The following is a 26,661-nucleotide window of genomic DNA, read 5'->3' on the forward strand; positions in this document are numbered from 1 at the left end:
CTATGACTTTCGTTGCTGTAGTTTTAAACACTCATCCTTTGGCTGCACGTCATCGTTCTATACTGTATTACGATTTTGGCAAATGGGGACGGGTTCAAAATGTCATCAAGCATAATAATACCAAGTGAACTTCAATGCATCGCCACAACAAACATATGGAAAATAGGGACTCTGCAATTTAGTGAAACCATAACATATCATTTATCATTTCAACGTCTTCTCTCTCAGACAAAAATATTACGCAATTTTAAAAAGTCTACGCCGACTGAACAGCTTTTTTTTTTTAAAGACGTCGCAATTCTTTAAAATGTTGGTTGTTTGTTGTCTCTTGATGCGGCGAACATTGAGATTCAATCCAGACATTTAGCAGTCAATATTCACAGACTCTCTGTCCAAAGAAAATGAAACATTCGACCGAAATAAAACATGACTTGTGTCATGATAAACGTGATATGGTGTCATAACTTCCTGAAGTGTCATAACTTTCTGACACTGAATCCATCTAAAAGAGGACAACATTTTATGGTTCAAACTATACGGGGCATCATTGATCAAATATTGCGGCATATTCTGTTGCACAATGACAAATCACTGATTTTAATTCATTTTTTAAAAAACATTGGACAGAAAATCATCACTTAATAAATTATTAACGATGATCTTTTACTTTTTGAAATGTCATATCGAATTTAAGTAAGCCTGTTTGGCAAGTCGATGGTCATCTCAATCGATGGATGTGCTATTAAAAAGCAATAACATGCCAGGCCCAAATGTCATAAAAGTTATTTTTGCCCTTGCACAGTAACCAAATGACATTGAACTTGCCCCACTAAAATGTATTAATAGAATTTTGGTGACTGGGTGAAAGAGCCAAAGGGCATCTCTATCTAGGGCCAGGTAGGAAATAACTATTTATATACTATAGGTTATAACAAACAATGATTATAATATTGGTGTGTTTAAAAACAAAGTGTTTGTGGATATTGGCAGCCATTGCGTCAATGTATAATAGTTGATATCATACAGTGAATCGAAAAGAAACAACATCCGACAGGAGCACTACGCATGATTAATCAAAGGGCATTGATTTTAACCACGACTCTAGTCATATTATGGTAATGGAACTAAATGTAACAGTAAAGAGAGCAGAGCTTTAGGGTCCCTGATATAAATCTCATCATCTTATCAGATGGCTACAGAGTTGCGATATTTTCTCAAAAAAATTGTTATGTATTTAAAAAACTTTAAATAATATAACCACACGCCTTATAGAATATCTCTTACTTAAAGGCCTAACTTATGCACATTCGAAATCGCTTATTGAGATTCGAGATTCGCCAAGCTGACGAAAGGATGTCTTAGAAATTTTAACTTCGAGTAAGTTCTGAAATACCCTGGATGAAAAGAGCCTAAGAACGGACCTCTTATTAATTTTATGAATGATGACAACATTATCCAACATTCTTCGTCTTCTTCTTCATTTCTCCTCCTCCTCCTCCTCCTTCTTCTTCTTCTTCTTCTTCTTCTTCTTCCTCTTCTTCTTCTTCTTCTTCTTCTTCTTCTTCTTCTTCTTCTTCTTTTCTTCTTCTTTCTTCTTCTTCTTCTTCTTCTTCTTCTTCTTCTTTCTTCTTCTTCTTTCTTCTTCTTCTTCTTCTTCTTCTTCTTCTTCTTCTTCTTCTTCTCTTCTTCTTCTTCTTCTTCTTCTTCTTCTTCTTTCTTCTTCTTCTTCTTCTTCTTCTTCTTCTTCTTCTCTTCTTCTTCTTCTTCTTCTTCTTCTTCTTCTCTTCTTCTTCTTTCTTCTTCTTCTTCTTCTTCTTCTTCTTCTTCTTCTTCTTCTTCTTTCTTCTTCTTCTTCTTCTCTCTTCTTCTTCTTTCTTCTTCTTCTTCTTCTTCTTCTTTTCTTCTTCTTCTTCTTCTTCTTCTTCTTCTTCTTCTTCTCTTCTTCTTCTTTCTTCTTCTTCTTCTTTCTTCTTCTTCTTCTTCTTCTTCTTCTTCTTCTTCTTCTTCTTCTTCTTTCTTCTTCTTCTTCTTCTCTTCTTCTTCTTCTTCTTCTTTCTTCTTCTTCTTTCTTCTTCTTCTTCTTCTTCTTCTTCTTCTTCTTCTTTCTTCTTCTTCTTCTTCTTCTTCTTCTTCTTCTTCTTCTTCTTCTTCTTCTTCTTCTTCTTCTTCTTCTTCTTCTTCTTCTTCTTCTCTTCTTCTTCTTCTTCTTCTTCTTCTTCTTCTTCTTCTTCTTCTTTTCTTCTTCTTCTTCTTCTTCTTCTTCTTCTTCTTTCTTCTTCTTCTTCTTCTTCTTCTTCTTCTTCTTCTTCTTCTTCTTCTTCTTCTTCTTCTCTCTTCTTCTTCTTCTTCTTCTTCTTCTTCTTCTTCTTCTTCTTCTTTTCTTCTTCTTCTTCTTCTTCTCTTCTTCTTCTTCTTCTCTTCTTCTTCTTCTTCTTCTTTTCTTCTTCTTCTTCTCTTTCTTTCTTCTTCTTCTCTTTCTTCTTCTTCTTCTTCTTCTTCTTTTCTTCTTCTTCTTCTTCTTCTTCTTTTTTCTTCTTTCTTCTTCTCTCCTCCTCTCCTCCTCTCATTTTCATCCTCCTCTTCCCCTCCTCCTCCTCCTATCCTCCCCTCCTCCCGGAAATACATTATTGATAATCACGCTCCAGCAGGCAATTTAAAAGAACAAACGATTACCTCGCGTTAATCTAGATGGGTGTGCAATGGAGCGTACCCATGTCCAATTGATTTGGACACAACGTGAACAATCCAAACATATTCTAACGGTGGTTTTAACGTTAGCGTATCATTGTACTGTATTAATGAGCCGGCCACGTACCAGGTTATTTGGTAGTTTTGTACTCACATACAGCAATGAGCAATTATTAGATAACTATCCTATCGACCATGGAAAAATTATTATTATTATTATTATTATTATTATTATTATTATTATTATTATTATTATTATTATTATTATTATTATTATTATTATTATTATTATTATTATTATTATTATTATTATTATTATTATCATCTTATTTTTTGTGGAAAATGAATGAGAGAATAAAGATGAAAAAAATATCAAAACGTCTCCCTCCGATATATATATTTGATCAATGCAATGAATAAAGAAAGTATTCTGCATATTACATTGAAGCTTAACAGTGCGCTAAACGCATTCCATGCTGTCAACATCTCTAAAAAAATCACGACCTAAGAGATGAGTATATAAACAAAAACAAAAACAAAACATTTATTCCCCCATTTTGGCCATCTTTGTATTTACTTCAAATGCCGATGATTGAAGATCATCCTTGACTCATACAACCTGAATTTAATCATTTTTGGTCAAACTAAACGGTCATTCTTTATTCATCGAAATATTATGAGGTAAATAATTTATGGCCAAAATTAAAGGCGTATTCTGCCGTACTTTGTAAAACAAAAACAAAAAACACCAACAACAATAAAAAAAACAAAAACAAGCACATATTATTTAACATTCTGGCCAGAAAACTCGTCCTTCAAATATCGATCGATTAATATGACCCTTGTCTTGCAAGTTTGAGACAAGATAAGGGTCATTTTAATCTAGTGATATTTGAAGGACGAGTTTTCTGGTCAAAAGTATTAAAATGTGGGTTGCTGTTTGTTTTTGTTTTTTTCTTATGTTTTTGGTTTGTTTGTTTGTTTGTTTTTATTTTTTCAAAGTACGGCCGTATTGTCAGTGTACGACAGCATTGCTGTAAGGGAGGGAATCTTAACTAATTATTTGTATAAATGGCTGGAAATCTTTCCGATCGGACATTGTTTACTTCTTGTATAGACAATAATACAACATACATTCTAATATCATGGAAGGTTTTAAGGATAAGAAAGCCATCCAAACATTTTTCTCAACCTATAGATAGTTCACAGTCTCTCACTTTTGAAAAAGAAAATAATAGACAAAAGACCAAGCCAACAAGTTACTACGGTCAGCGGGCAATGTAAATGTTACATGTTAAATCTTATAAAGAATAATCAATCTCTCGATGAAAAACTACGAATATAGTTTTCAAATGAAATCCAATTAATCGTGCCAAAATATTTTTGTACCGCGAGTTAGTAAACTTATTGTCCTTCAAACCGACCATGATAACATTTATGTGTCCAACTGAGTCAATCTGGTATTGTGTCAGAATGGAGTAGTTGGCGAAAACTGAGTTTGTGTGTATTCTTTTTTATTTTTTTATTTTTTTTTTTTTTTGCTGTTGCCGTTTTATTTTTGAAGGTTTAAAAAAAACAAAATAACCCCGAATATACTATCTTCCGAGAAGGTATTTTCTTGGACTTAAAATTTAAAGTTAATATTAATATCAAATTTTAAGAATTAGGTAAGTTCATACCGTTTTGAGACGGTTGGTCACATAATACGTGACTCACTATCTCATAACGGTATTATGTCGTGGTGATTTAGATAATTAAACTTGGATTTCATATTTTACTGAAGGCAATAGATTTATGTACTTTATAAAAATGACAAAAGCTAAAATCAAACATAGTTGATAATTTATTTGTACTTTAATAAAATCAATGTGTGTTTTGTTTTGTTTTCACAGCTTGTTCATCTCCACATATTACCGTTTTGATACAGTTGGTTATATATCATATCAACATATTAAACTGATCACAAGTCACATGATATGGCCAAATGTCATGAAAACGATGGTGAGCATTGCAAATTGGTTGCTGATTGAAACTGTTTATTTTGTTTGCTTTTGATGACCTATTTTCTCCCCAATCCTAGCGTATATCGTATTACTAAAACAATATTTTATTTAGCCATCATCAAAAATGGAGTGGACGATAACCGCTATGTGATAGTGAAATGTCATCATCATTGCCTTTTTCACCCTGGGTCAGGGTATAGGCCACAGACAAACAGTTTCCATCCTTCTCTATCCTGAGCCAACTTTTTTATCTCATTCCAGGTCTTACCACTTCTCTGTATATCAGCTTCTTTAATTCTTCTCCATGTTCCTCGTGGCCTTCCCCTTGATCTTCTGCCCTGAGGGTTCCAGTCCAATACTTTCTTTGTTATAGTTGAGTCATTCTTTCTAAGCGTGTGTCCAATCCACCTCCATCGTCTTCTTCCTATATCCTCTCCCACTGGTTTCTGCTGTGTTCTTTTCCATACTTCTTCATTTTTTATTCTATCCATCCATTTTATTCTGAGTAGCTTACGCATGCACCTGTTTACGAAAATCTGTACCCTCCTTATACATGCCTGTGATGCGTTCCAAGTTTCACATCCATACAGTAGGACAGACTTCACGTTTGAGTTGAAAAGTCTTAGCTTTAGTTGAAGGGAGATATCTTTAGTTCTCCAAACTCTGTTCAAAGATGTGAATGCAGCCTGTGCCTTTCCTATTCGTGCTTTCACCTCTGCTTCCGTGCCTCCATCCTTGTCAATTATACTTCCGAGATAGCAGAAAGTGTCTATATCTTCGAGTTCCTGATCTTTTACTTTGATCTGCTCCCTTTGACGCGTACCTATCCTCAAGACCTTTGACTTTGCAGGGTGAATTCTTAGACCAATTGATTCCGAGAGGCTGTTTATAATTGTGGTTTTTGCTTGCATCTGGTCCTGGGTGTGGGACAAAAGAGCCAGATCATCTGCAAAATCCAGATCATCCAACTGTGTCCAGGGGGTCCACTGTATCCCATTTCTTCTCCCTTTGGAGGTTTCCTTCATTAGCCAATCAATGGCAAGGATGAACAGGAATGGAGAGAGCAAGCATCCCTGCTTGACACCAGTCTTAATTTCAAAGCTGTCAGTAAGCTGATCTTCATGTACAACCCTGCAACTTGATCCTTCATACATTTCCTTAATGAGGTTTACTATCTTTTCAGGGAGTCCATAATGTGCCAGAATTTTCCACAATGTTGCTCTGTCAATACTGTCGAAAGCCTTCTCGTAATCCAGAAAGTTGACAATAAGAGGAGAGTTCCATTCTATAGACTGTTCCACTATGACTCGCAGAGAGGCAATCTGGTCGGTGGTTGAACGGTTTTTCCGAAAACCTGCCTGTTCGTCCCGCAGTTTAGCATCTGTTGCATTCTTAATTCTCTCTAAAATAATACGGTTGAAAACCTTTCCTGGGATAGAAAGAAGAGTGATGCCTCGATAATTATTACAATTACTGAGGTCCCCTTTCTTTGGAAGCTTGATAAGATGTCCTTCCTTCCAATCCTTTGGGAATATCCCGTCATTCCAGATTCTCTCAAATAGTGGGTGCAGGGCCTCAGCATTTCTTTCCGCATCAACTTTTAGAGCCTCCGGTGGAATCTGGTCTGGTCCAGCAGCTTTCCCCCTTTTCATCTTGTTAATGGCACCAACAATCTCTGCTATCGATGGTGGATCACAGCTAATTGGTATCTCATTCCTTGCAGGCAAAATTTCTGGCTGGTTGTCTGGTGGTGGTCTGTTCAGAAGGCAGTTGAAATGTTCCCTCCATCGTTCAGATTGAGCCTCTTTTCCAAAAATAGTTTTCCCATCTTTGTCTTTGACTGGTACCTCTGGTTTCCCATATTTTCCAGCAAGTGTCTTGGTAGTTTGATAAAGGATCCTCATGTGTCCTCCAGTCGCTGCTGCTTCTGCTTTCTCTGCAAGTCTGTTCATGAATGCTTCCTTGTCTTTCTTCACAGATCTTTTGACTTCCTTAGCTATGGCTCGATACTGCTCTTGTGCATCCAGTCTTGAAGCCCTTGTTCGGCTTGCATTCACTTGTTCCTTCCTTGTTCTCCTCTTTTCAATAAGGTCCAAGGTGGTTGGACTTATCCATTCTTTATGTTCCGATTTCTTTACCCCCAATACCTCGTGGCAAGTTGTTATGTAGACTTCCTTGATCTTTGCCCAATGTGACTCTACATCTATGTCCTCCTCGAGCTCAGTAAGAGGTTGGAATCTATTACTCAATCGTAGTTTGAATTCCTCATTCTTTTCCCCATCAAGTGCATTCACCTCGAATTTTCTTCTTGTATGTGATCTGGCCCCGTGTTTTCTGAGTCGGAGCTTAAGCTTTGCCAATAGCAGGTGGTGGTCTGATCCAACATCTGCCCCTCTCCGTACTGTCACATCTTCCAATGAACGTCTGAATCTACGAGAGATACAAAAATGATCAATCTGATTCTCTGTCACACCATCTGGTGAGACCCAAGTTGCTTTGTGGATCCTCTTATGGGGGAACACTGATCCTCCAATCACCAAACTGTTGAATGCACAGAAATTTGCAAATCTCTCACCATTATCATTCATTTCTCCCATGCCATGACGTCCCATGATACCTTCATAGCCTACGTTATCCTGTCCCACTTTTGCATTAGCATCTCCCATCAATATGTTGATGTCTTTCCTTGGCAACTTGTCAATGACTTGTTGTAGCAGACCATAAAATGTATCTTTGTCCTCATCTGTTGCATCATTTGTTGGGGCATAGATCTGTACAATGTTCATGCTGATCTTCTGACTCCGTGTTGTAAAGGACGCCATGATGATCCTTTCTCCGCATTGTTCCCATCCTCTCAGTGACTTCTGGGCAAACTTGCTTAGAATTATTCCTACTCCCTGTGTATGAATCCCGTCCCCTCTCCCTGAATATAAAATTTTCTCCCCAGACTTGAGGTGTTTCTGTCCGGATTGTATCCAGTGGGTTTCGCTTACTCCAAGTATATGCAGCCTGTATCTTCTCATCTCAGTCACAACTTGAGAGCTTTTTCCTGCTTCATACATGGTGCGAACGTTCCACGACGCAATTCGAAGCTGCTTGTTTGGCGAAGACGTCATCGGGTCAGCAGAGTCCTTTCGGCTTTGTCTGTTGTCCTTCATAAATTCTGTAATTCCAGAAACTCTTCGGTCGCCCAAGCTAAAAAAAGGATTTGTTTTGTCTGTCTGTGTTTCTGTAACGGTTTGAGTTTAACGGAAAGGGGTGTTAACCCTTTGCCAACCCCCAACCTGGAGGACCAGGTGACTCAAAGATGGGGGAATCACACACCATTAGTCGCCTTTTACGACACGCTGGCTTGACGTTGGGCTATTCTTGACCCTCTCAGTTGAGGGACCCCGGACACCACACGGTGATAGTGAAATGTAGCTATTGGAAATTATATTATTATAACATCGTTCGTTTACTTCTGTTTGTGATTTGACAAAATACAATTTAAATTTTATGGGGAAAACAAACAAACAAATAAATAAACAACACACATACAAACATGAAAAAGTCAATTGAGGGAAAAACAAAACAAAAACAAATTCACAAACAAAATCAAAAGAACAAACAACAACAAACAAACAAATAGAAAAGCTAACACGAGCCTTTAGCAAGGCCATCTGATATAGATGACATGGGTCGATAACAAACGGATCTACTGAGTCACAAGACGTGTAACCGGAAAAATAATTAACTCTTGTTATTACAAGAGCCGTTTTCCGATGACTCAACCTTGCGCCGCCCTAAGCGGAACTCGAACCACCCGGGACCCGAAAGTTACAGGCCGAATATGAAACAACTTGACCACAAAGAGACAAGCCTAAATTATTGAGTTTACAAAAGTCCGTTCAATATCTGCTTTGAATCTCTTACGATTAAAAATAATAATCTTTTAATTCATTTTGACATTCTTTCTTATATATAGTGTGCGCTTGGCTAAGAAGCTCACAACATTGCCATCCGGAAGTGTAACGGATCAACACACAAAACGATATGTGTCCTTGAACGTCTATATATTGTATTAACAATTCAGTGAGAATTACTCATAAACGCGGATGGCAAAAAACAATAACAAAGACCCGAGTGACGTCAACTTTATTCTGTCTATAACAGGAGAGGGAGGGGGCTCAGAAAAAAAAATGATAGAAAAGATTTAACCCATAGCGGAAATACAATGCACAAGACTTGGAATCATGACACCATTTCCTGTGGGATATCGAGTTCCGCCCTAAAGGGAGTGCTGTCTCCTTGTGGTGTGGACTAGGAAGTGGTGGGGAGAGGGGTAATAACGTAACGGGAAGAGGACCCAGAAAAAAAAAAAAAATAGGATAATAAATCAAGCAGGCAAAAGCAAACAAGATGTTCGACAAAGGCAATAACAAATAACAATAAAGCCTCTTTGTTCAATCTGCCGGATGCAGTTTGTAATGGAAATGATATCACAGAACAGAGCCACCTCGCGGCACGGTAAGGGAATTAACACAGAACACGATAACACTAGGGGGGATAATCGAATTTTTCAAATCGATTCTAAGAAGTTGGCAAAATTCAATTGCTTGTGATTTTTATTTATTTTTATTATTAATTTTTTTGACTGAGTCAGTACGTTGTTTTATAGAAACCAAGTTCTTCATTTCATTCTATTTTAATTTTTGTTTGTTTTGTTTTATTGCTTTAAAAAATTTCCGCCATCTTAAATAAATAAAAATAAGATGACAATGACTTACAATTTTGTACTCTCTCTCTCTCTCTCTCTCTCTCTCTCTCTCTCTCTCTCTCTCTCTCTCTCTCTCTCTCTCTCTCTCTCTCTCTCTCTCTCTCTCTCTCTCTCTCTCTCTCTCTCTCTATCTATCTCTCTCTCTGCAATCTGTTTGAATATTTATGTAATTGGTATCGACTTGGAATAGAAATCATCTAACCTTTATAACACCTATCATTTATTATCTCATCAAATATAACAATGCGAGATACAAATTCCCCACTATCACAACACTTGACCCCTAAGAGACAAGACCTAATTGAATTTACAAAAGTCCGTTCATTATCTTCTTTTATTTGAAAAAATCGTTTAAATCGCTGTTTTAATCAGATTACAAATGCCTGAAATGCCTGGTTAGAGTAGTTGCCATGCTACCATTTTCTACATTTAAAATAAAAGGGCGTGAATTGATGCTGTGCGTTTAGCCAAAGAAGCTCACAGCATTCGCCAGCCGGAAATATCGTTCCTTCCCAACGACACTGTGTATAGACTGATTGGTAGAATTTACTGAGAACTACTCATAAAAGTTAACATTTTAAGAAATAAAATTATGCCCTTCCGCCACGACATCATAAGGTACCGTTGTCTTGGTATTCCAAGAAGGAATATAGAAATTCATCAGACAAGATGTCTGATGTCAACAGGACTCACCATGTTGTCCAAGTGAGCAAATTGGGGGCTATTAATCTTGCCCAAGGACAAAAAACGACAGTGCCTAAAGCGGGTTTGAAATAGGTAAATTCCGGTTGACATTGCAATGCCTTAACCACTCAGCCACTTCGCCCCCAAAGACAAATGGTTGTCTAAAAACAATTAAAAAAAAAAAAAAGAACTGAGTGACGTCAATTTCGTTCTATTTATAGAGAAAAACAATTCAAACATGCCTCCGCAAATCAAACATTACTCCTGCCACTATCTCATGTTAGAACATTTTGCTTTTCGCCATCAAAAAAATTGAAAAGGTGTTTATTAACTTAACAGCTTGATCATTTGGTGATCATCTTCTAAACCCAATTTCTCCAGACTTAAAAATGCTCTTCAGTTTTTCTCACTCACAACACAAACTGTGTGTATTAGGTTTTCGACGTTCCTAGATATATTATATATATATATATATATATATATATATATATATATATATATATATATATATATATATATATATATATTTTTTATATATATATTTTTTTTTTTATTTTTTTTATTTTTTTTTTTTTAATTGTTGACTTCGAGTTCAACAACATAATTAATGTCATGATAGAACTTTCGAATGATTATAAATATGAGCGGTTACTAGAAGTAAACCGCAGAATTTTAGAAATAAACAATTTAAGAACAAGAAAAAGATGAAGAAAAAAAGATTGAAATATGATTATGACATATCAAAAAGTTGGTCGGTATGGAGGTTCTGGAAAGGAACAGTCATCATTGATTAGAAAAAGATTAGTGGACATTTCACCACATGACATGTGATCAGTTAAACATTGTGTACAATGGGATCTTCTCGTGGAACGTCGTTATCTAGGTGCAAAAATGCAAGAAGTATATATATATATATATATATATATATATATATATATATATATATATATATATATATATATATATATATATATGTGTGTGTGTGTGTGTGTGTGTGTGTGTATAACATATCATTGTCTTCTTTCAATGCAATCAATCATGGAACTGGTATTGCTGGTACTTATTTAAATACGACGGATCCAACAACCACAACAACGACATGACAACGAAAACGAAAACAACGGTGACTACTACTACTACTACTACTACTACTACTACTACTACTACTACTACTACTACTACTACTACCACTACTACTACTACTACTACTACTACTACTACTACTACTACCACCACCACCAACACTACTACTATTACTACTACTACTTCTGCTTCTACTACGTATTACTACTTCTGCTTCTACTACTACTACAACTACCACCACCAACACCACTTCCTATATCAGAAAAAAGTACTTCGTCATCTCATCAGCTTTAGCATGGCTCTTGATGTAGAACTTATTACACGAAGCAATGACTCAAGTACGTGCATAGTAATAATTTCAACAACAAAAAAGCTGTTGAACTCTGTCAAAATGTTGTCGCATCTTTCTTTATATCTAGGTTCAAAGATTTCATAATTGTTCGATGTTGACTAGGATCCATTTACCCCCAAACGCTCATTAGGAATACCAGCTCCAAAATAAAATGTTAAAGGAAACAAGCAATCAATCTTATATTGCTAATTTCTTGACTGTTTAACATGTGCTCAACTCTTATATATTTGTGTTTGTGTTGGGGGGGGGGGGTGTGTTACAGACCAAACGTCTTAAAGAAGATACCATTGTACATTTACTCATTACATAATTAGTTATTCATATTTTGATTTAAAAAAACAAAAAAGGTTAATACTCACTATTGGCTGTTGCAGAGTCCAAGCAACTCAAGATGAGCGCAATCACAGATGTAGCAAAAATCAAAGAATGCATTTTGACCCCCCTCATGGTTGAAATGGGGAGGGGTTGGAATGTGTGAGAGGGTAGGGGGTGGGGTTAGTGGGGTCAATGGGGGGACGGGGGCGGGGGGTCAGTAGTGGCTGCACACTCACTTGACTAAAAGCTTACCTGGAAAGAAGAGGAACACAAACAAACACACCCCATTACCATCTTGACCAAAAATGTTCGATGATTTCACCCATCACCAAATATAACATTCGCTCTAAAGAATGTTGCACAGCTATCTCCTCAGTGCATCCTACTTCCCGAGTTACATCACAATATGAATCACTACACAAAACCACACCAAGTAACTCCAATAGAAAAATATTCTCTGTCACCAATTTATTTTATACTGTTTTAATCAAACAAACCCTACATAATTGTTTTTCATTATTGAGGATAGTTTGTCCCAAACACTGCTTTTGTCACTTCTTCCAAATGAAGAGGCCTTAAGTTCCCAGGGCTGCTGTGAACTAGGCAATGGCAGCGACAACGAGAACAAGGACCATCTGGTCGAGTTCAGATCAGATCAAATCAAATCAGCAGCAACAACAACAAACACTCCATCCACCCGAAATCATTAGAATATAAAATAAAGTTACATGAAATAAATGACGGCGTTCTCCATATACGATTCACTCTCGGCGCGATTTCTACAAGACCTTATAGAGCTGAATGCCAACGTTTTATAATGTTAATGTTTAACACGAGCGTCCTGTTTGGGAGCCATGCGTCCCTTATGCTATTTCATCTCCCAAGTGACGTGTACCCCCTGCACAGTTCATGTTTCATATCATTATTGTTATTTCTGTGACATTGATATTGAATATTGATATTTTATTAACAAAAATACCAGAAACATACGGGATTGAAATTGTGATTATTAACTTAACGATGTTGCAGCGTCACTGCAACCAACATGCGTGGTTTTAATTGGCTGCATGACTAAATATATAACCAATATCACTACAAAGTCATGGGAACTCGCAGTCAATTATATAAAAGACAAACAGGATGGACTCGTGTGTTCAAAACTGCATTAAATCACGAGAAGTGCAAAATGTTATTATTAGCTTTTCTAAAAACAGATTTATTATATCGCGCTCATTTCACAAGACGGCAAGTAATATTAGAAGATTTGCTGAGTTACGAGTAGACTGTCTGAAAATTGTGGTAAAATCCAATTAAATGTCTGCTATGACACGATCGATTCTTTTTTTTTTTAATCGAACTCTCAAATAGACTCATTTAAAATAGGATAAAAGGGATTTCTTGATTGATCCACTCACGACACGAGGAATTAAAATGAGACAAAACTCAAATGATAAAAAAACGGCTCTGTGTCTTATAAAATCAAGAATGTTCAGTTACATTTCTAAAAAAAAATTTTTTCATTTAAAACAATAACATGAAAATTTGTTGAGAAATATAAAACACTATTTATAAGGAAGGTCAATTCGATTATTTAACTTCAAAATCTCACAAAACAATAAACGGGTTATCTCCATAGGTCCAATATAGCATAATGATGATAGATCCTTGATACAGAAATTAGTTATTAAGAAGAAAATAAATAGTGCAGGCGACACCATGATCAGCTCCCCCAAGTGGCCAGATCGCCAAATCGCCATCGAGTGACAAGAAGGGGGAATAACTCTCGGAGAAAGGAGACATGATCCACTCTTTGAAGCAATATCCGTTGAGCCACCCCCCGAAATCATAATAATGAAACAGTCGGTTCGAATTTAGAGGGTCGGTGGTGGCGCCCAAAACAAATTATTATGACCACCCGAGACAATATTGTTTTCCGTGGAGTGAGAATAGGGGTGAAAGACGGGCTGTTAAAGCCTTGTGGTGCTAGAATATCATAATGGCAGGAGTGGTAGTGGCGGCATTGGTTTGGATGGTCGTAGTATAACTGTGGTGATGGAAGTGGCTATAGAGGCTGCGTAGGGAGAGATTATTGACAGACAATGCCCCTGTCAATTAGTCACAGAGTGGTTAGAGACAGAATTAAGAATGGGGATAAGATGCTGAGGAGTGAGTGACCAAAGGACAATACTTGACCGAGAGGTGATCAAATCGCGATGCTTAGTTAGCCTGCGGGGTGTAGATCGTGGTAAATTGAATCAAGTAGGCAATTAGTGGGTTTCAATTAAGAGTCGAGTCGTATTTTAGGGAGGGAACAATTTGGAACTATATGAATTTTTGAAGTGAGTGGTCGGAACTGAGGCATTAATTTCAATTTTTTGTGCGGTTGTTTTCTTGTTGTTTGTTGTTGTTTTGGGGGTTTTTTTTGTTTTGTTTTTTCGTTGTTTTTTTTTTTTTTTTTTGTTTTTTTTTGCGGGAGTAGGTGTTGTTTGTTTGTTGGGTTTGAGTTTCTTTTCTTTTCTTTTCTTTTTTTTTATTTTAATGTATAGGATTTGGAGAAAGGCAGGAAAAAGGGGGCAATAATTTTGCTGAGTTGATTGCCATATAATTATTATGTCATAAAAAAATATCGACACAGCGCGGAAGATGCAAAACGTGACAAGAGAGCTTGGGATTAAATGAAGGTGGTTGAAAATGGATATAGATAGATGAAGTCTGACTGATAAATAGACAGAGTGACAGATATAGATAAAAAGATAGACAGACAGATAGACAGATAGTTGGAAAAGTAGATGGATATATAGATATATAGATAAAAGACAGACAGATAGATAAATAGATAGATAGATAGATAGATAGATAGATAGATAGATAGATAGATAGATAGATAGATAGATAGATAGATAGATAGATAGATGAAGGGCCAACAACAGGCCGCGTGTGTAATAAAGGAGAATTGATGCAATAGAGAGAAGGAGAGAATTTACATTTTAAAAGGAGAGTAAGACGACAGCGGTGACAAACTGTTGGTGCGGGGGGGGGGGGGGGGGGGGGGAATGAATCGTCTTATGAATGGAACACAGAGGGTGTTGGACAGAGAATAGAAATGGAATCGGTGGAAGATAAATGGGTTGGAGACAGAGGGTTGTTCGATATCTGTTCCTAATTGTTTTTAATCATGGGGGGGGGGGGGGGGGGGGGGGGGGGGGGAATAAATACAGATGACTTTGTCCAATCCATGACCTAAACTTGACACATCGCCTGAAAACGGTATTAGATGGCGATAAAATGAAATTTTAGAGTCAAATTCGTTGTCCAGAAATGAGACATTCTAGATTTTGTCACTTGAAAATAAATGATATAAAATCGGCCATACTCTGAAGAAAAAGAAACAAACAACAACAATATTTTTTTTATTTTGCCAGAAAACTCGTTCTCAAAATATTGATCGAATAAAATGACCTTCACCTTGGCAGACAAAAAAAAAATACAATTTGAAATCTCAAACCTGAGACTTCATGGTGATACATCATAAATCTATTGAGTGGAAGATAGAATAGAGGCGGGGGGAGGGAGAGAGAGGAGAGAGGAGAGAGAGAGAGAGAGACAGAGAGACAGACCGAACAGAGAGAGAGAGAGAGAGAGAGAGAGAGAGAGAGAACAAGAGAGAGACACGACACACACGGAGATAGATAGATAGAGAGAGAGAGAGAGAGAAAGAGAGAGAGAGAGAGAGAGAGAGAGAGAGAGAGAGAGAGAGAGAGAGAGAGAGAAAGGAATGAAAAATAAAACAGAAAATAGAGGGATAGAGAAAATGTTTAAAAGATGATTCATAATGTGTTAAGTCTTGGGAAAGACGACGTTATAACGAGAGAAGCGCTTCCCCGATTGTCGACAGGCAATGATGGAAAGGATTTTGAAAAGATTTTTTCGGGAGAATAAGGAAGCCTTACAGGATTGCTGGATCTGAGATCGAATTGAAAACGGATAGCGAATCCTGGAAGATTTCAAAACATGATCGGTCATAGATAAATAAATAAACCAACAAACAGCGCGGAAAGTAGAGGGGCATTGGAAAAGGGTGAGAACTCTTTCCTATTTATTTATTTGTCTATATATTTTTTTAATACTTTACTTATATATTTAAATAGTTAATCGTTCATTTATCAGTTTATTTATTTATTTTCATTAAATTTACTTATCTATTCATGTGTCTATTTATTTATTCATTTATTTATTTATTTATTTATTTATTTATCATTATTTATATATTCATGTTTTATCTATATTTATTTTTTGATTCACGGTAAATACAGATGACTTTGTCCAATCCATGACCTAAACTTGACACATCGCCTGAAAACGGTATTAGATGGCGATAAAATGAAATTTTAGAGTCAAATTCGTTGTCCAGAAATGAGACATTCTAGATTTTGTCACTTGAAAATAAATGATATAAAATCTGCCATACTCTGAAGAAAAAGAAACAAACAACAACAATATTTTTTTTATTTTGCCAGAAAACTCGTTCTCAAAATATTGATCGAATAAAATGACCTTCACCTTGGCAGACAAAAAAAAATAATACAATTTGAAATCTCAAACCTGAGACTTCATGGTGATACATCATAAATCTATTGAGTGGAAGATAGAATAGAGGCGGGGGGAGGGAGAGAGAGGAGAGAGGAGAGAGAGAGAGACAGAGAGACAGAGAGACAGACCGAACAGAGAGAGAGAGAGAGAACAAGAGAGAGAGACACGACACACACGGAGATAGATAGATAGAGAGAGAGAGAGAGAGGGAGATAGAGAGATAGAGAGAAAGAGAGAGAGAGAAAGAGAGAGAGAGAGAGAGAGAGAGAGAGAGAGAGAGAGAGAGAGAGAGAGAAAGGAATGAAAAATAAAACAGAAAATAGAGGGATAGAGAAAATGTTTAAAAGATGATTCATAATGTGTTAAGTCTTGGGAAAGACGACGTTATAACGAGAGAAGCGCTTCCCCGATTGTCGACAGGCAATGATGGAAAGGATTTTGAAAAGTTTTTTCGGGAGAATAAGGAAGCCTTACAGGATTGCTGGATCTGAGATCGAATTGAAAACGGATAGCGAATCCTGGAAGATTTCAAAACATGATCGGTCATAGATAAATAAATAAACCAACAAACAGCGCGGAAAGTAGAGGGGCATTGGAAAAGGGTGAGAACTCTTTCCTATTTATTTATTTGTCTATATATTTTTTTAATACTTTACTTATATATTTAAATAGTTAATCGTTCATTTATCAGTTTATTTATTTATTTTCATTAAATTTACTTATCTATTCATGTGTCTATTTATTTATTCATTTATTTATTTATTTATTTATTTATTTATTTATCATTATTTATATATTCATTTTTTATCTATATTTATTTTTTGATTCACGGTAAATGTACTCGTATTCTGGATGCATCCTGATAAAGCAAGACATAATCAAATAACATTGAGCTTCAGGCAGGGGAATGAAATATCGATGCATCGAAAACTCAAACCTGAATCGATCATTCCATTTCACATTACGTTTACGTTCTACCTATACGAGAATCAGAGCTTGTCACAATCTATAAATAGCATTATACATTAAAAGAGCAAGGAGCGAATTCGTTCTTCAGGGCACGACTTCGCCTTATCAAAATCAATATTTAAACGAATTTCACATATAAAGCCACGGCTGCTAGTTTTTATTACTAATTTACATCATTGGTGAAACTGATGAATGGCATACAACAAAATGGCTGGAGATGAAGCGCTTTTCAAGTTCAAACCTTCCTTCAATTTAGAATGAACATTAAAAAAAAAAAGACAAAACAAAAAAAAACAAAAATAAAAACAAAACAAAGCAAAACAATAAAACAAAAAAACGAAAACAAACACAACTGGTGCAATACGGTATACGAGCTCAATGGAAATATATAATTAGGTGTGCTGAGCAAATGTTTTAAAATCAAAGGATTTCATTCCAAGTATTCTTCTCTTTATACAGATTACACGCATGTGTCTCTACCTCCATTTCTAAATAATCTACCCGCACTTGGAAAAATAGATATCATTTAATTTTTTTTTTGAAATGAATCTAATCTACGTAATGCAACCAACACAGATGATTAAACGATTAATTCAGTCTACGCTATACAGACTACGGGACTCGATGGTAGCTCACTCATCTCACAAGCAAAAAGAATAGCTTAAATTCCGGGTTGAGTCGGGTTTGGGTTTGTTGTATTTTCGGTTTTATTGGCTTGGGTTTTTTTTTTTCTCTCTGTCAAAATGTTAACAAGCAAAAGAAACCGGTTTAAACGTCAATTCCATGGGACTTATATCTAAAAACCGACAAAAATCGTATACGGCTATCACATACGTAATCGCCTGGGTAACCTTACAAACCAATTACCCACAGGAGCGTAATATCGTTTACGCAACACATGCTGCTTAAAAAAAAATACTGTATTGTAATCACATATATATAAAAAAGAATATATATATATAATATATATATATATATATATATATATATATATATATATAAATGATTTAAAACATTCAAAATAAAATAATTGTAATGCATTTATATCCATTTTCTATAAATATGTGTTACAGCCATCTAAGTTAGATAAGAGAGATGTCAAAACCACAACAAGATAAGAATGATGTCACAAGCGTGATAAGATTAATGTCAAAGGCACTTAAGACCTCTCCAAATAACTGTGTCTATATTAGATGAGCAAGTGTATCGTCAATGTGTCGCCGAAATTCGAAGGCTGGGATGAAAATATGATAACCTCGATTGTAACTGTAGATCACAGAAATAGAGTGATTTGCAGATGACATTCTAGCTTTGGGCAGAAGAAGAAGAAGAAGAAGAAGAAGAAGAAGAAGAAGAAGAAGAAGAAGAAGAAGAAGAAGAAGAAGAAGAAGAAGAAGAAGAAGAAGAAGAAGAAGAAGAAGAAGAAGAAGAAGAAGAAGAAGAAGAAGAAGAAGAAGAAGAAGAAAGAAGAAGAAGAAAAGAAGAAGAAGAAGAAGAAGAAGAAGAAGAAGAAGAAGAAGAAGAAGAAGAAGAAGAAGAAGAAGAAGAAGAAGAAGAAGAAAGAAGAAGAAGAAGAAGAAGAAGAAGAAGAAGAAGAAGAAGAAGAAAGAAGAAGAAGAAGAAGAAGAAGAAGAAGAAGAAGAAGAAGAAGAAGAAGAAGAAGAAGAAGAAGAAGAAGAAGAAGAAGAAGAAGAAGAAGAAGAAGAAGAAGAAGAAGAAGAAGAAGAAGAAGAAGAAGAAGAAGAAGAAGAAGAAGAAGAAGAAGAAGAAGAAGAAGAAGAAGAAGAAGAACAACAACAACAACAACAACAACAACAACAACAACAACAACAACACGTGGCCGGATTGTCACAATTGTATAGAGTACACCATGGGAAAGTCCATATGCCGATAGCTGTTCATACGATCACCAGACCAACCATAAATCAAGAACAACCGTGTCATTTTATTGATATCTTGGCGACAAGCTCGGCCGGTGGTAATACACCTTGAATAAACAGTACTGATCAATAAACAGGGGAAAAAAATTATTGATTACAAAGGCAGCCTACTGTTCATAACTGCATTCGAAGTTGATGTTAATTCTAATAACATGCATACGTCGCTTAGGTACCAAGCATCAAAAGCAACGACCACCACCACCACCACTACCGCCACCACCACCGCCACCATCATCATCATCATCATCATCATCATCAATATCATCATCATCATCATCATCATCATCATCATCATCACCGTCACCGTCAGTTATAATCGCAATCATCACAATCATCTCCATCATCATCATCATCATCATCATCATCATCATCATCATCATCATCATTACAAATACAAAGACAATAATCATCCCCACACCAACCACGATAACGACCAAATAAAATCACATCATAATCATTATCACTATTCTCCATAATTCAAGCCGCTATAAGGGTAATTGAAAACGCAGGAAGGTTTAACTCCTTTCATCCTTTTGGTAACAAGGAACGTGCCGGCGATAGACAAAAACAGCATTAACCAGCCATACTCTAGAAAAAAAGTCGTCTTTAAAAATGTGGCCAGAAAACACATCCTTCAGACATCGATCGATGTAAATGGTAAAACTTCTCCAACCTGGGACTTTTTTTGTTTTGTATTGGGGTTTTTTTGGCCAAGATGAGGGTCATTTAAATCGATCGATATAATTTTCAGGACGAATTTTCTGGCCAAATTTTTAAATACGACTTGTTTCCCCGAGTACGACAGTTTACGGTTAAAGGTTCGGGTAGAAGATAGAAGAGAGAAAAACGTGTCGAAAGGACGGAGGGAAGGGGAGAGAACCAAAAGTGGACACACACAGAGAGAGAAAGAGAGAGAGAGAGAGAGAGAGAGAGAGAGAGAGAGAGAGAGAGAGAGAGAGAGAGAGAGAGCGAGAGAGAAAGAGAGAGCGAGAGAGAGAGAGAGAGAGAGAGAGAGAGAGAGAGAGAGAGAGAGAGAGAGAGAAGGGGGGAAAAGTATGGTAATAAGTTGAAGAAAAGGGATCGCAGAATGAACGTAAAAAGAACGTAAAGCAGTAAGAGGAAAATAGAGAGGAAAAGAAGACTTCGGAGGTAATTAAATGGGGACATGCCATATCGCATAATGTTAAGCCATTTTTAATCTCAATCTAACCTGTGATAAATAGTATACTTAACTTTCATAAGACGTAATAGACAATATTGACACCCCCGCCCCCCTCCCAACCCCCGCTAATACTAATAAGGAGAAAGGAGGAGATGGGAAAAAAGTGGAGGGGGGGGAGGGGGGGGGGGTGAGGCAGATGAGACGTAGAATTTTTTCACAATGATCTTTTTTTTCAGTAAATTCTTTTTGTCCTTTCAGTGCACCCGTGAGTTCAGTATATTTACATTCTAAAATTTGTCCAAAAAAATCAAACAAACAAACAAAATCAAAAATAAAATAGAAAAGAATCCTAAAAGATAGCGGTTTCAAATTGAGTGTATCGATCTTCTGGTCGTAAAAATAAATAATTAAATAAATTATCGCGTCTCAACTCCTCCCACGCATAGTCAATTAAATCAACGCAATGAGCAGCTTATTTTCATCTTATGTATTGCATATCTACTATGTTTTCTTTATTTTAAAAAAAAATATTCTCGTCGTTAAATAGGATAGGCCAAATTCCCCTATCGATCCGCCAGAATGGGAAGGCAGTCGTCTAATTAAGATCTTAGAGTGTCTTCTTTAATCTAGTCTTCTTCACTCTCTAATCATGACGGTGATCGTCCTCGCTTCCCCTAACCCCATCCCACTCAGAAATAAAAAAAACCTCTTTAATTACTAATCTACAACTACACATCATCATCATCACCATCATCTTCATCATCGTCATTGTCATCATCGTCGTCGTCGTCAACATTATCATCATCAGTATCGTCATCATCACCATCATCATCATCATCAACACCATCATCAGCATCATCATCATCATTATCACCCGCATCATCATCATCATCATCAACAACAACAACAGCAGTAGCAGCAGCACACCACGAGCATCATTATTGCCAGTACAAGACAACCAACAACAACTGCAACCATAGTCTTTGACATCGCCACTAAAACTACCACTACCACATCATCATCATTACCACCACCACCACCACCACCACTACCAGCAGGAGCAGCAGCAGAAGCTATATTATCATGACCACAGTATTACACATACAAATCACCTTTTCTCAAATGGGCTAAAATTATTTTTACTTCATATTCTCCTAATATCTCTCCTCTCAGAATATCCCCAGACTTGTCAAAAAGTCTCAAACTTGAGACTTCAACGAAATATTAGGCTTAAGTTATTTTGACAAATCAATGGTCATCTCAATCTGTCGAAAAGATGTGAAGTAAAATAGTTATGACCAAATCAAAACGGGATATGGTGTTTTGTTAGTGCCCTACGTCCAAATTCTTCCTCTATCCTCCCTCCATAGTTTCCCCATGGCATGCCCAAATTACGCACTGCCTTGTGTTTACCAAGCAAACAGTGCTTTGTTGACACAAAGGCCGTGTAATGAGCTCTTGGAGAGACAATAAATTAAGAAATATTATAATGTGGACCAATGCAAAATCATGTTTTTTAACTGAAAGAAAGAGAAAAATGGCGAAAGAAATATAATATAATAGAAAGAATAAAAAAATAATAAAAGAGAGACAAGAGGCATGAGAAAAACTGAAATGTTAAAAATGGGACCAAGAATTGAATATAATATAGGAATGAAAAGACAGAAGAGGCGATGAGAAGCAGGGAGACATGGAATCAGATAAAAATACTTGTGCTAAAAGTGCGTTACAATGGATACCTAGCCAACAAGAAGACTTAATACGTAAGACGAGGCATGACGCCTATTACATTTTTCAGGACCGAGACAACATTGTTAACGGCCAGGTACTCATTTTACACCCGAGTTCGAAGAGAGAACACGAGTAAAGAGCCTTTACCAAGGACTCAACTATGCACGAGACTCGAAACCCGAACCCTCCAGTAAGTTCGGAGGCAAGTGTCATGACAATAATAGGCCATACAGTTGCACAGAGAGGGAGCATTGCGTGTAAACTAATTTGGTTAATTATCCCTCAAAGGTAATAACGATAGTTTTATCTATTTATTTAATTATTTTACAAATCAATATTTCTCGCTTTAGGGCTTTAGTAAAACCTAAGTTGTATCGCCGTTAGCTCAATTGAAAATATATTGAGTCACGTTAGCGGAGAGAAATCGAATCCCGACTGTTCAAAAGGTTAATGAAATCATAGTACAAATCTCTAAGAGGCTGTATGATGATGTCATCGTTCTAGACATGACTCAGTACTACTACGGCACATAGATAAAGCATTGGACTATATTATTGGGTTTTATTGTCTGATTCACTGTTATAAAATACCAATAACGTGTTGTTTTTACGAGTATACTAAAGTACACTGACGAAACGCATTTTTATTACATGTTTACTCGTGGCCATAAAACATACATTACATAAATCGATATCATATCGGTATGGCGTTTGGCTTGTCAAAAATCCTCAAATCTGAAAATTTGATGAAGTCAAAAACTTGAGACTATTTTACATGTTTGAAATCGTCTTGACTAATCGATATTTTAAGTATAAGTTTTCTAGCTAAAATGAATACTTAACGTATTTGGTTAGAGCACAGAAGTGAACGAACAAGTCTCATAGTAAGCAATATCTGTTGCTGCCTTTGTCTTATCTTTTATCATCATCATCATCATCATCATCATCATCATCATCATCATCATCATCATCATCATCATCATCTAGATCATCCTCTTCTTGATCACCGCCTTCACCATTCTAAAGAGATGAGTGGAGATGTGTGATAGATGATGAAAGAGGGCCGATGACCGACCACGGTCTCAATTTGTTATAATAGCCTTTAATTAAAGACCCATTAGGCGATGCAACAAAACAGGAGCGTGAAAATCTTTTTCTTTAGATGTGAATTTCATACTATTATAACGAAAGAGTGAATGAATAGATATGCATGTAATATCAAGAAGTAAATTTGAATCTAGGTAAACAGTTAAATGAATATGGCTGCGCAGTCTCTGTTATGGACGCTTGAATGTGTGCGTCACTTCGAGGTTGTCAGTCTGTTTCTATTATGCAGTTAGTAATTTGCCTCATAAATTTCTGTCTAGTGCAAGTGTTCTTAGCTTCAGAATGTCATCATGTATGTAAAGGTGCTGAGGCAGTTGGATGTTTCCTTGTGTTGTTGAAATCGGTTCTTCGGTTGTTGTTTCTCAATGCATTTGATATTTTTGTTGAGGATGATTATGAACAGTTAGATAAACAAAATCAATTAATTAAGTATGTAAATTGAGAAAGAAAGAAGGAAAGAAATTAATAAGGACATGAAGAAAACAATTTGAAAGGTTTAAAACAAAGAGACTACATAGATATCCAGACCCTTCCAATAAACGAAAAACATTTGCTTCACTAGATATTTTGACCGACTTGTGAAAACTCGACATTTAAATTGGAAATACAATCCGACATAAAACACTTGAATTTAGATATAACTTTTAAACGTAAAATTACCTTTGCTGTCATTTACTGTCAGGGGTAAAATATATTATTACGGTAAAATTATAGCTAATGGTAGACAAGAATTTCACGTAAATTTGAACAATTAGTAAAATTATCTATCGCCTCCTAATAATGACAAGTTACACAGATACTATTACTAGCAACAATCGATATGACGGAATTATAATGTTGCATTCTAGCTCGTGCGAATTTCGCAATGATGTCAACAACAAAATCAGTCTTGTTCTTTTAATTACAAATTGTCATCTTGCGCTTACACGCTGTGTGCTTCTTTCTTTTCTTTTCTTTTCTTTTTTTTTTTTTTTCTTTTCTTTTTTGACTATTATTAAATCAATTACACCTTCGGTGATTGCATCATTTATTGCTGCTGGGTCGATACACGCATACCTACGCACCATGAGGGCGGATGAACTTAAAATCAATTTTCTACCAACATAACTTGATCATTTGTTTACGAGATTATGCGAGGGGGGGGGGAAGAGAGAGAGAGAGAGAGAGAGAGAGAGAGAGAGAGAGAGAGAGAGAGAGAGAGAGAGAGAGAGAGAGAAGTGAGAGAAAAAGGCAAGAGATTGTGACAGACTTGAGATGAGAAACAAACATCTCGTGTTATTAATATAAATTATCGTCTTCAACCATCGGCCTTGATCCAATCACGTTTGATTCGATTTGTGGAGTAGCATGATTTCGAAATTTACTCGTGGTAAATCCATTTCAGTAGATCTACCACAGGCAGAAAACACAGAATCCGTATTTTTCTTGAAAAAAAAAAAAAACAACAAAAAATATGAATTTTCAAAGGAAATATATTTACAGATCTGAAAAGCAGGATTTCCAGCCTTAAACTTTAATTTATACAAATGAGCATTTTTAAATGCTCCGAAATTAGTCAGATAAACATGATCGAATGATTAATTTGAAAGATTTTCTTTTTCTTTGTCATTGTGATGATATAATGGGGGACGAAGTGGCCGAGTGGTTAAAGCATTGCACTGCGGTCTCGGGTTCGAGCTCCGCTTCAGGCACTTTCATTTTTTTTCCTTGAGCAAGATTATTAACCCCCAATTTGCTCACTTCGACAACGTGGGTGATTCCTCTGTTGATATCAGGCATCTTGTTAAATGAATTATCTCTATTTCTTCGTGGAATGCTTAGGCGATGAATTCATATGATGTCGTGGCGGAAGGGCATAATTTTAAAAAATAATAAATAAAAATAATAATATGGTTCATGAAAGAACCCACCGGTCTTCAATAACTCCAGAAATAAAATAAGCTAATGTGTATTATGATAATATAATACAAAGTAATAACAGTTAAAATCATGCTGTTGTAAGAACGATAAGCTTGTTATACTTTAAATCGCAAACGTGACAATTGTTTGGGGGCAAGCAAAATAATGTAGAGGCGCCTAAATGGTGTATTACACTATCTCTAATTTGTACTCGGGAAGGGACTAAGTGTAGGTCATGATAAAAATAAAATAGATGAGATATCTCTCTTTCTCTCTCTCTCTCTCTCTCTCTCTCTCTCTCTCTCTCTCTCTCTCTCTGTGTGTGTGTGTGTGTGTGTGTGTGTGTATGTATGCATGTGTGTGTGTTTGTCTCTGAGAAATAGAAGAATAGAAGAGAGAGATAAAGAAAGAAAGAAAGAGAAAGAGAGAGAGAGAGAGAGAGAGAGAGAGAGAGAGACTGTATGAGAGTGTACGTGTGTGTATAATATATGTCTTTGTATGCGTGTGTGTTTGTTTCTGAGAAAAAGAAGAAAAGTAGAGAAAAAGAAAGATAAGAGAAAGAGAGAGAAAGAAGGAGAGAGAGAGAGGGAGAGAGAGAGAGAGAGTGAGAGAGAGAGGGAAAGAAAGAGAGTGTGCGTGCGTGTATGTGTGAAGAGGAGGAGGGAGGGAGGAGGTCTAGTCTTGTGTTGTTTTTATTATGCTCTCTTTCCTTGTCCTTAATCTTTTTATATACTACTGTTTTCTCTATATTGCTTTATCGTTTCCCTACAGAATGTTCATATTGTTGTGGCGAAGATAACGGATGTGATTCGTGTGTATCGCCATACAAGTACAGAAACAAACAATATTCAAAACTATATTTATTTTACTAAGTGGATCATGTTTACAAAACCTTAACATTGACAAGTAGTCTATAAACGATATGAACGAGTGACATATTTTATATCTAATCAACCTGCGCCAGTGACAAATAAAATATAAAAACAATACGATGATTGATGCTCTTGGGGGGGGGGGGGGGGGGGAAGTGAGAGAGAGAGAGAGAGAGAGAGAGAGAGAGAGAGAGAAAGAGAGAGAGGGGGGGGGGGATAATGTAGAAGCATAAATTTCAACAGGCTTGTCATTTTGTTTTGTTGTTGTTTTTTGTTTGTTTGTTGTCGGGATTTTTGTTGGAGGGGGAGGGGGGAGGGAGGGGGTTAAACTTTGTTTTACTTATTTTATTTTCATTGTTTTGTTGTCATTTCTTTGTCTTTACTTTTTTTTTTTTTTTTGGTTTTTATTGTTGTGGTTCTTTTATTTTGTTTTGTTGTTGATTTACGAGGCGGGATTGCTTATTGTTTTTGTTTTTTATTTGTTTGGTTTGTTTTTGTTTTCATGTTG

The 26,661-nt window shown here is 36.2% G+C and overlaps 1 protein-coding gene across 11 annotated transcripts in view; it reads right to left on the reverse strand.

The window, feature by feature from the left end:
• The window catches only part of LOC144971952 (receptor-type tyrosine-protein phosphatase F-like), a 359,769-nt gene that overhangs the window by 154,726 nt on the left and 178,382 nt on the right, over positions 1-26,661 (reverse strand). For all 11 annotated transcript variants that reach the window (XM_078913126.1, XM_078913082.1, XM_078913059.1 and 8 more), the window contains one exon: positions 11,929-12,136. In XM_078913126.1, coding sequence (XP_078769252.1) covers positions 11,929-12,016 — 88 coding nt within the window. In that variant the 5' untranslated portion in view covers positions 12,017-12,136. The remainder of the gene's footprint in view (positions 1-11,928; positions 12,137-26,661) is intronic.

The sequence above is a fragment of the Berghia stephanieae genome, chromosome 1 (assembly GCF_034508935.2).
Source record: "Berghia stephanieae isolate SIO BIC M18660-M18661 chromosome 1, UCSD_Bste_1.3, whole genome shotgun sequence".
NCBI lineage: Eukaryota > Metazoa > Mollusca > Gastropoda > Nudibranchia > Aeolidiidae > Berghia > Berghia stephanieae.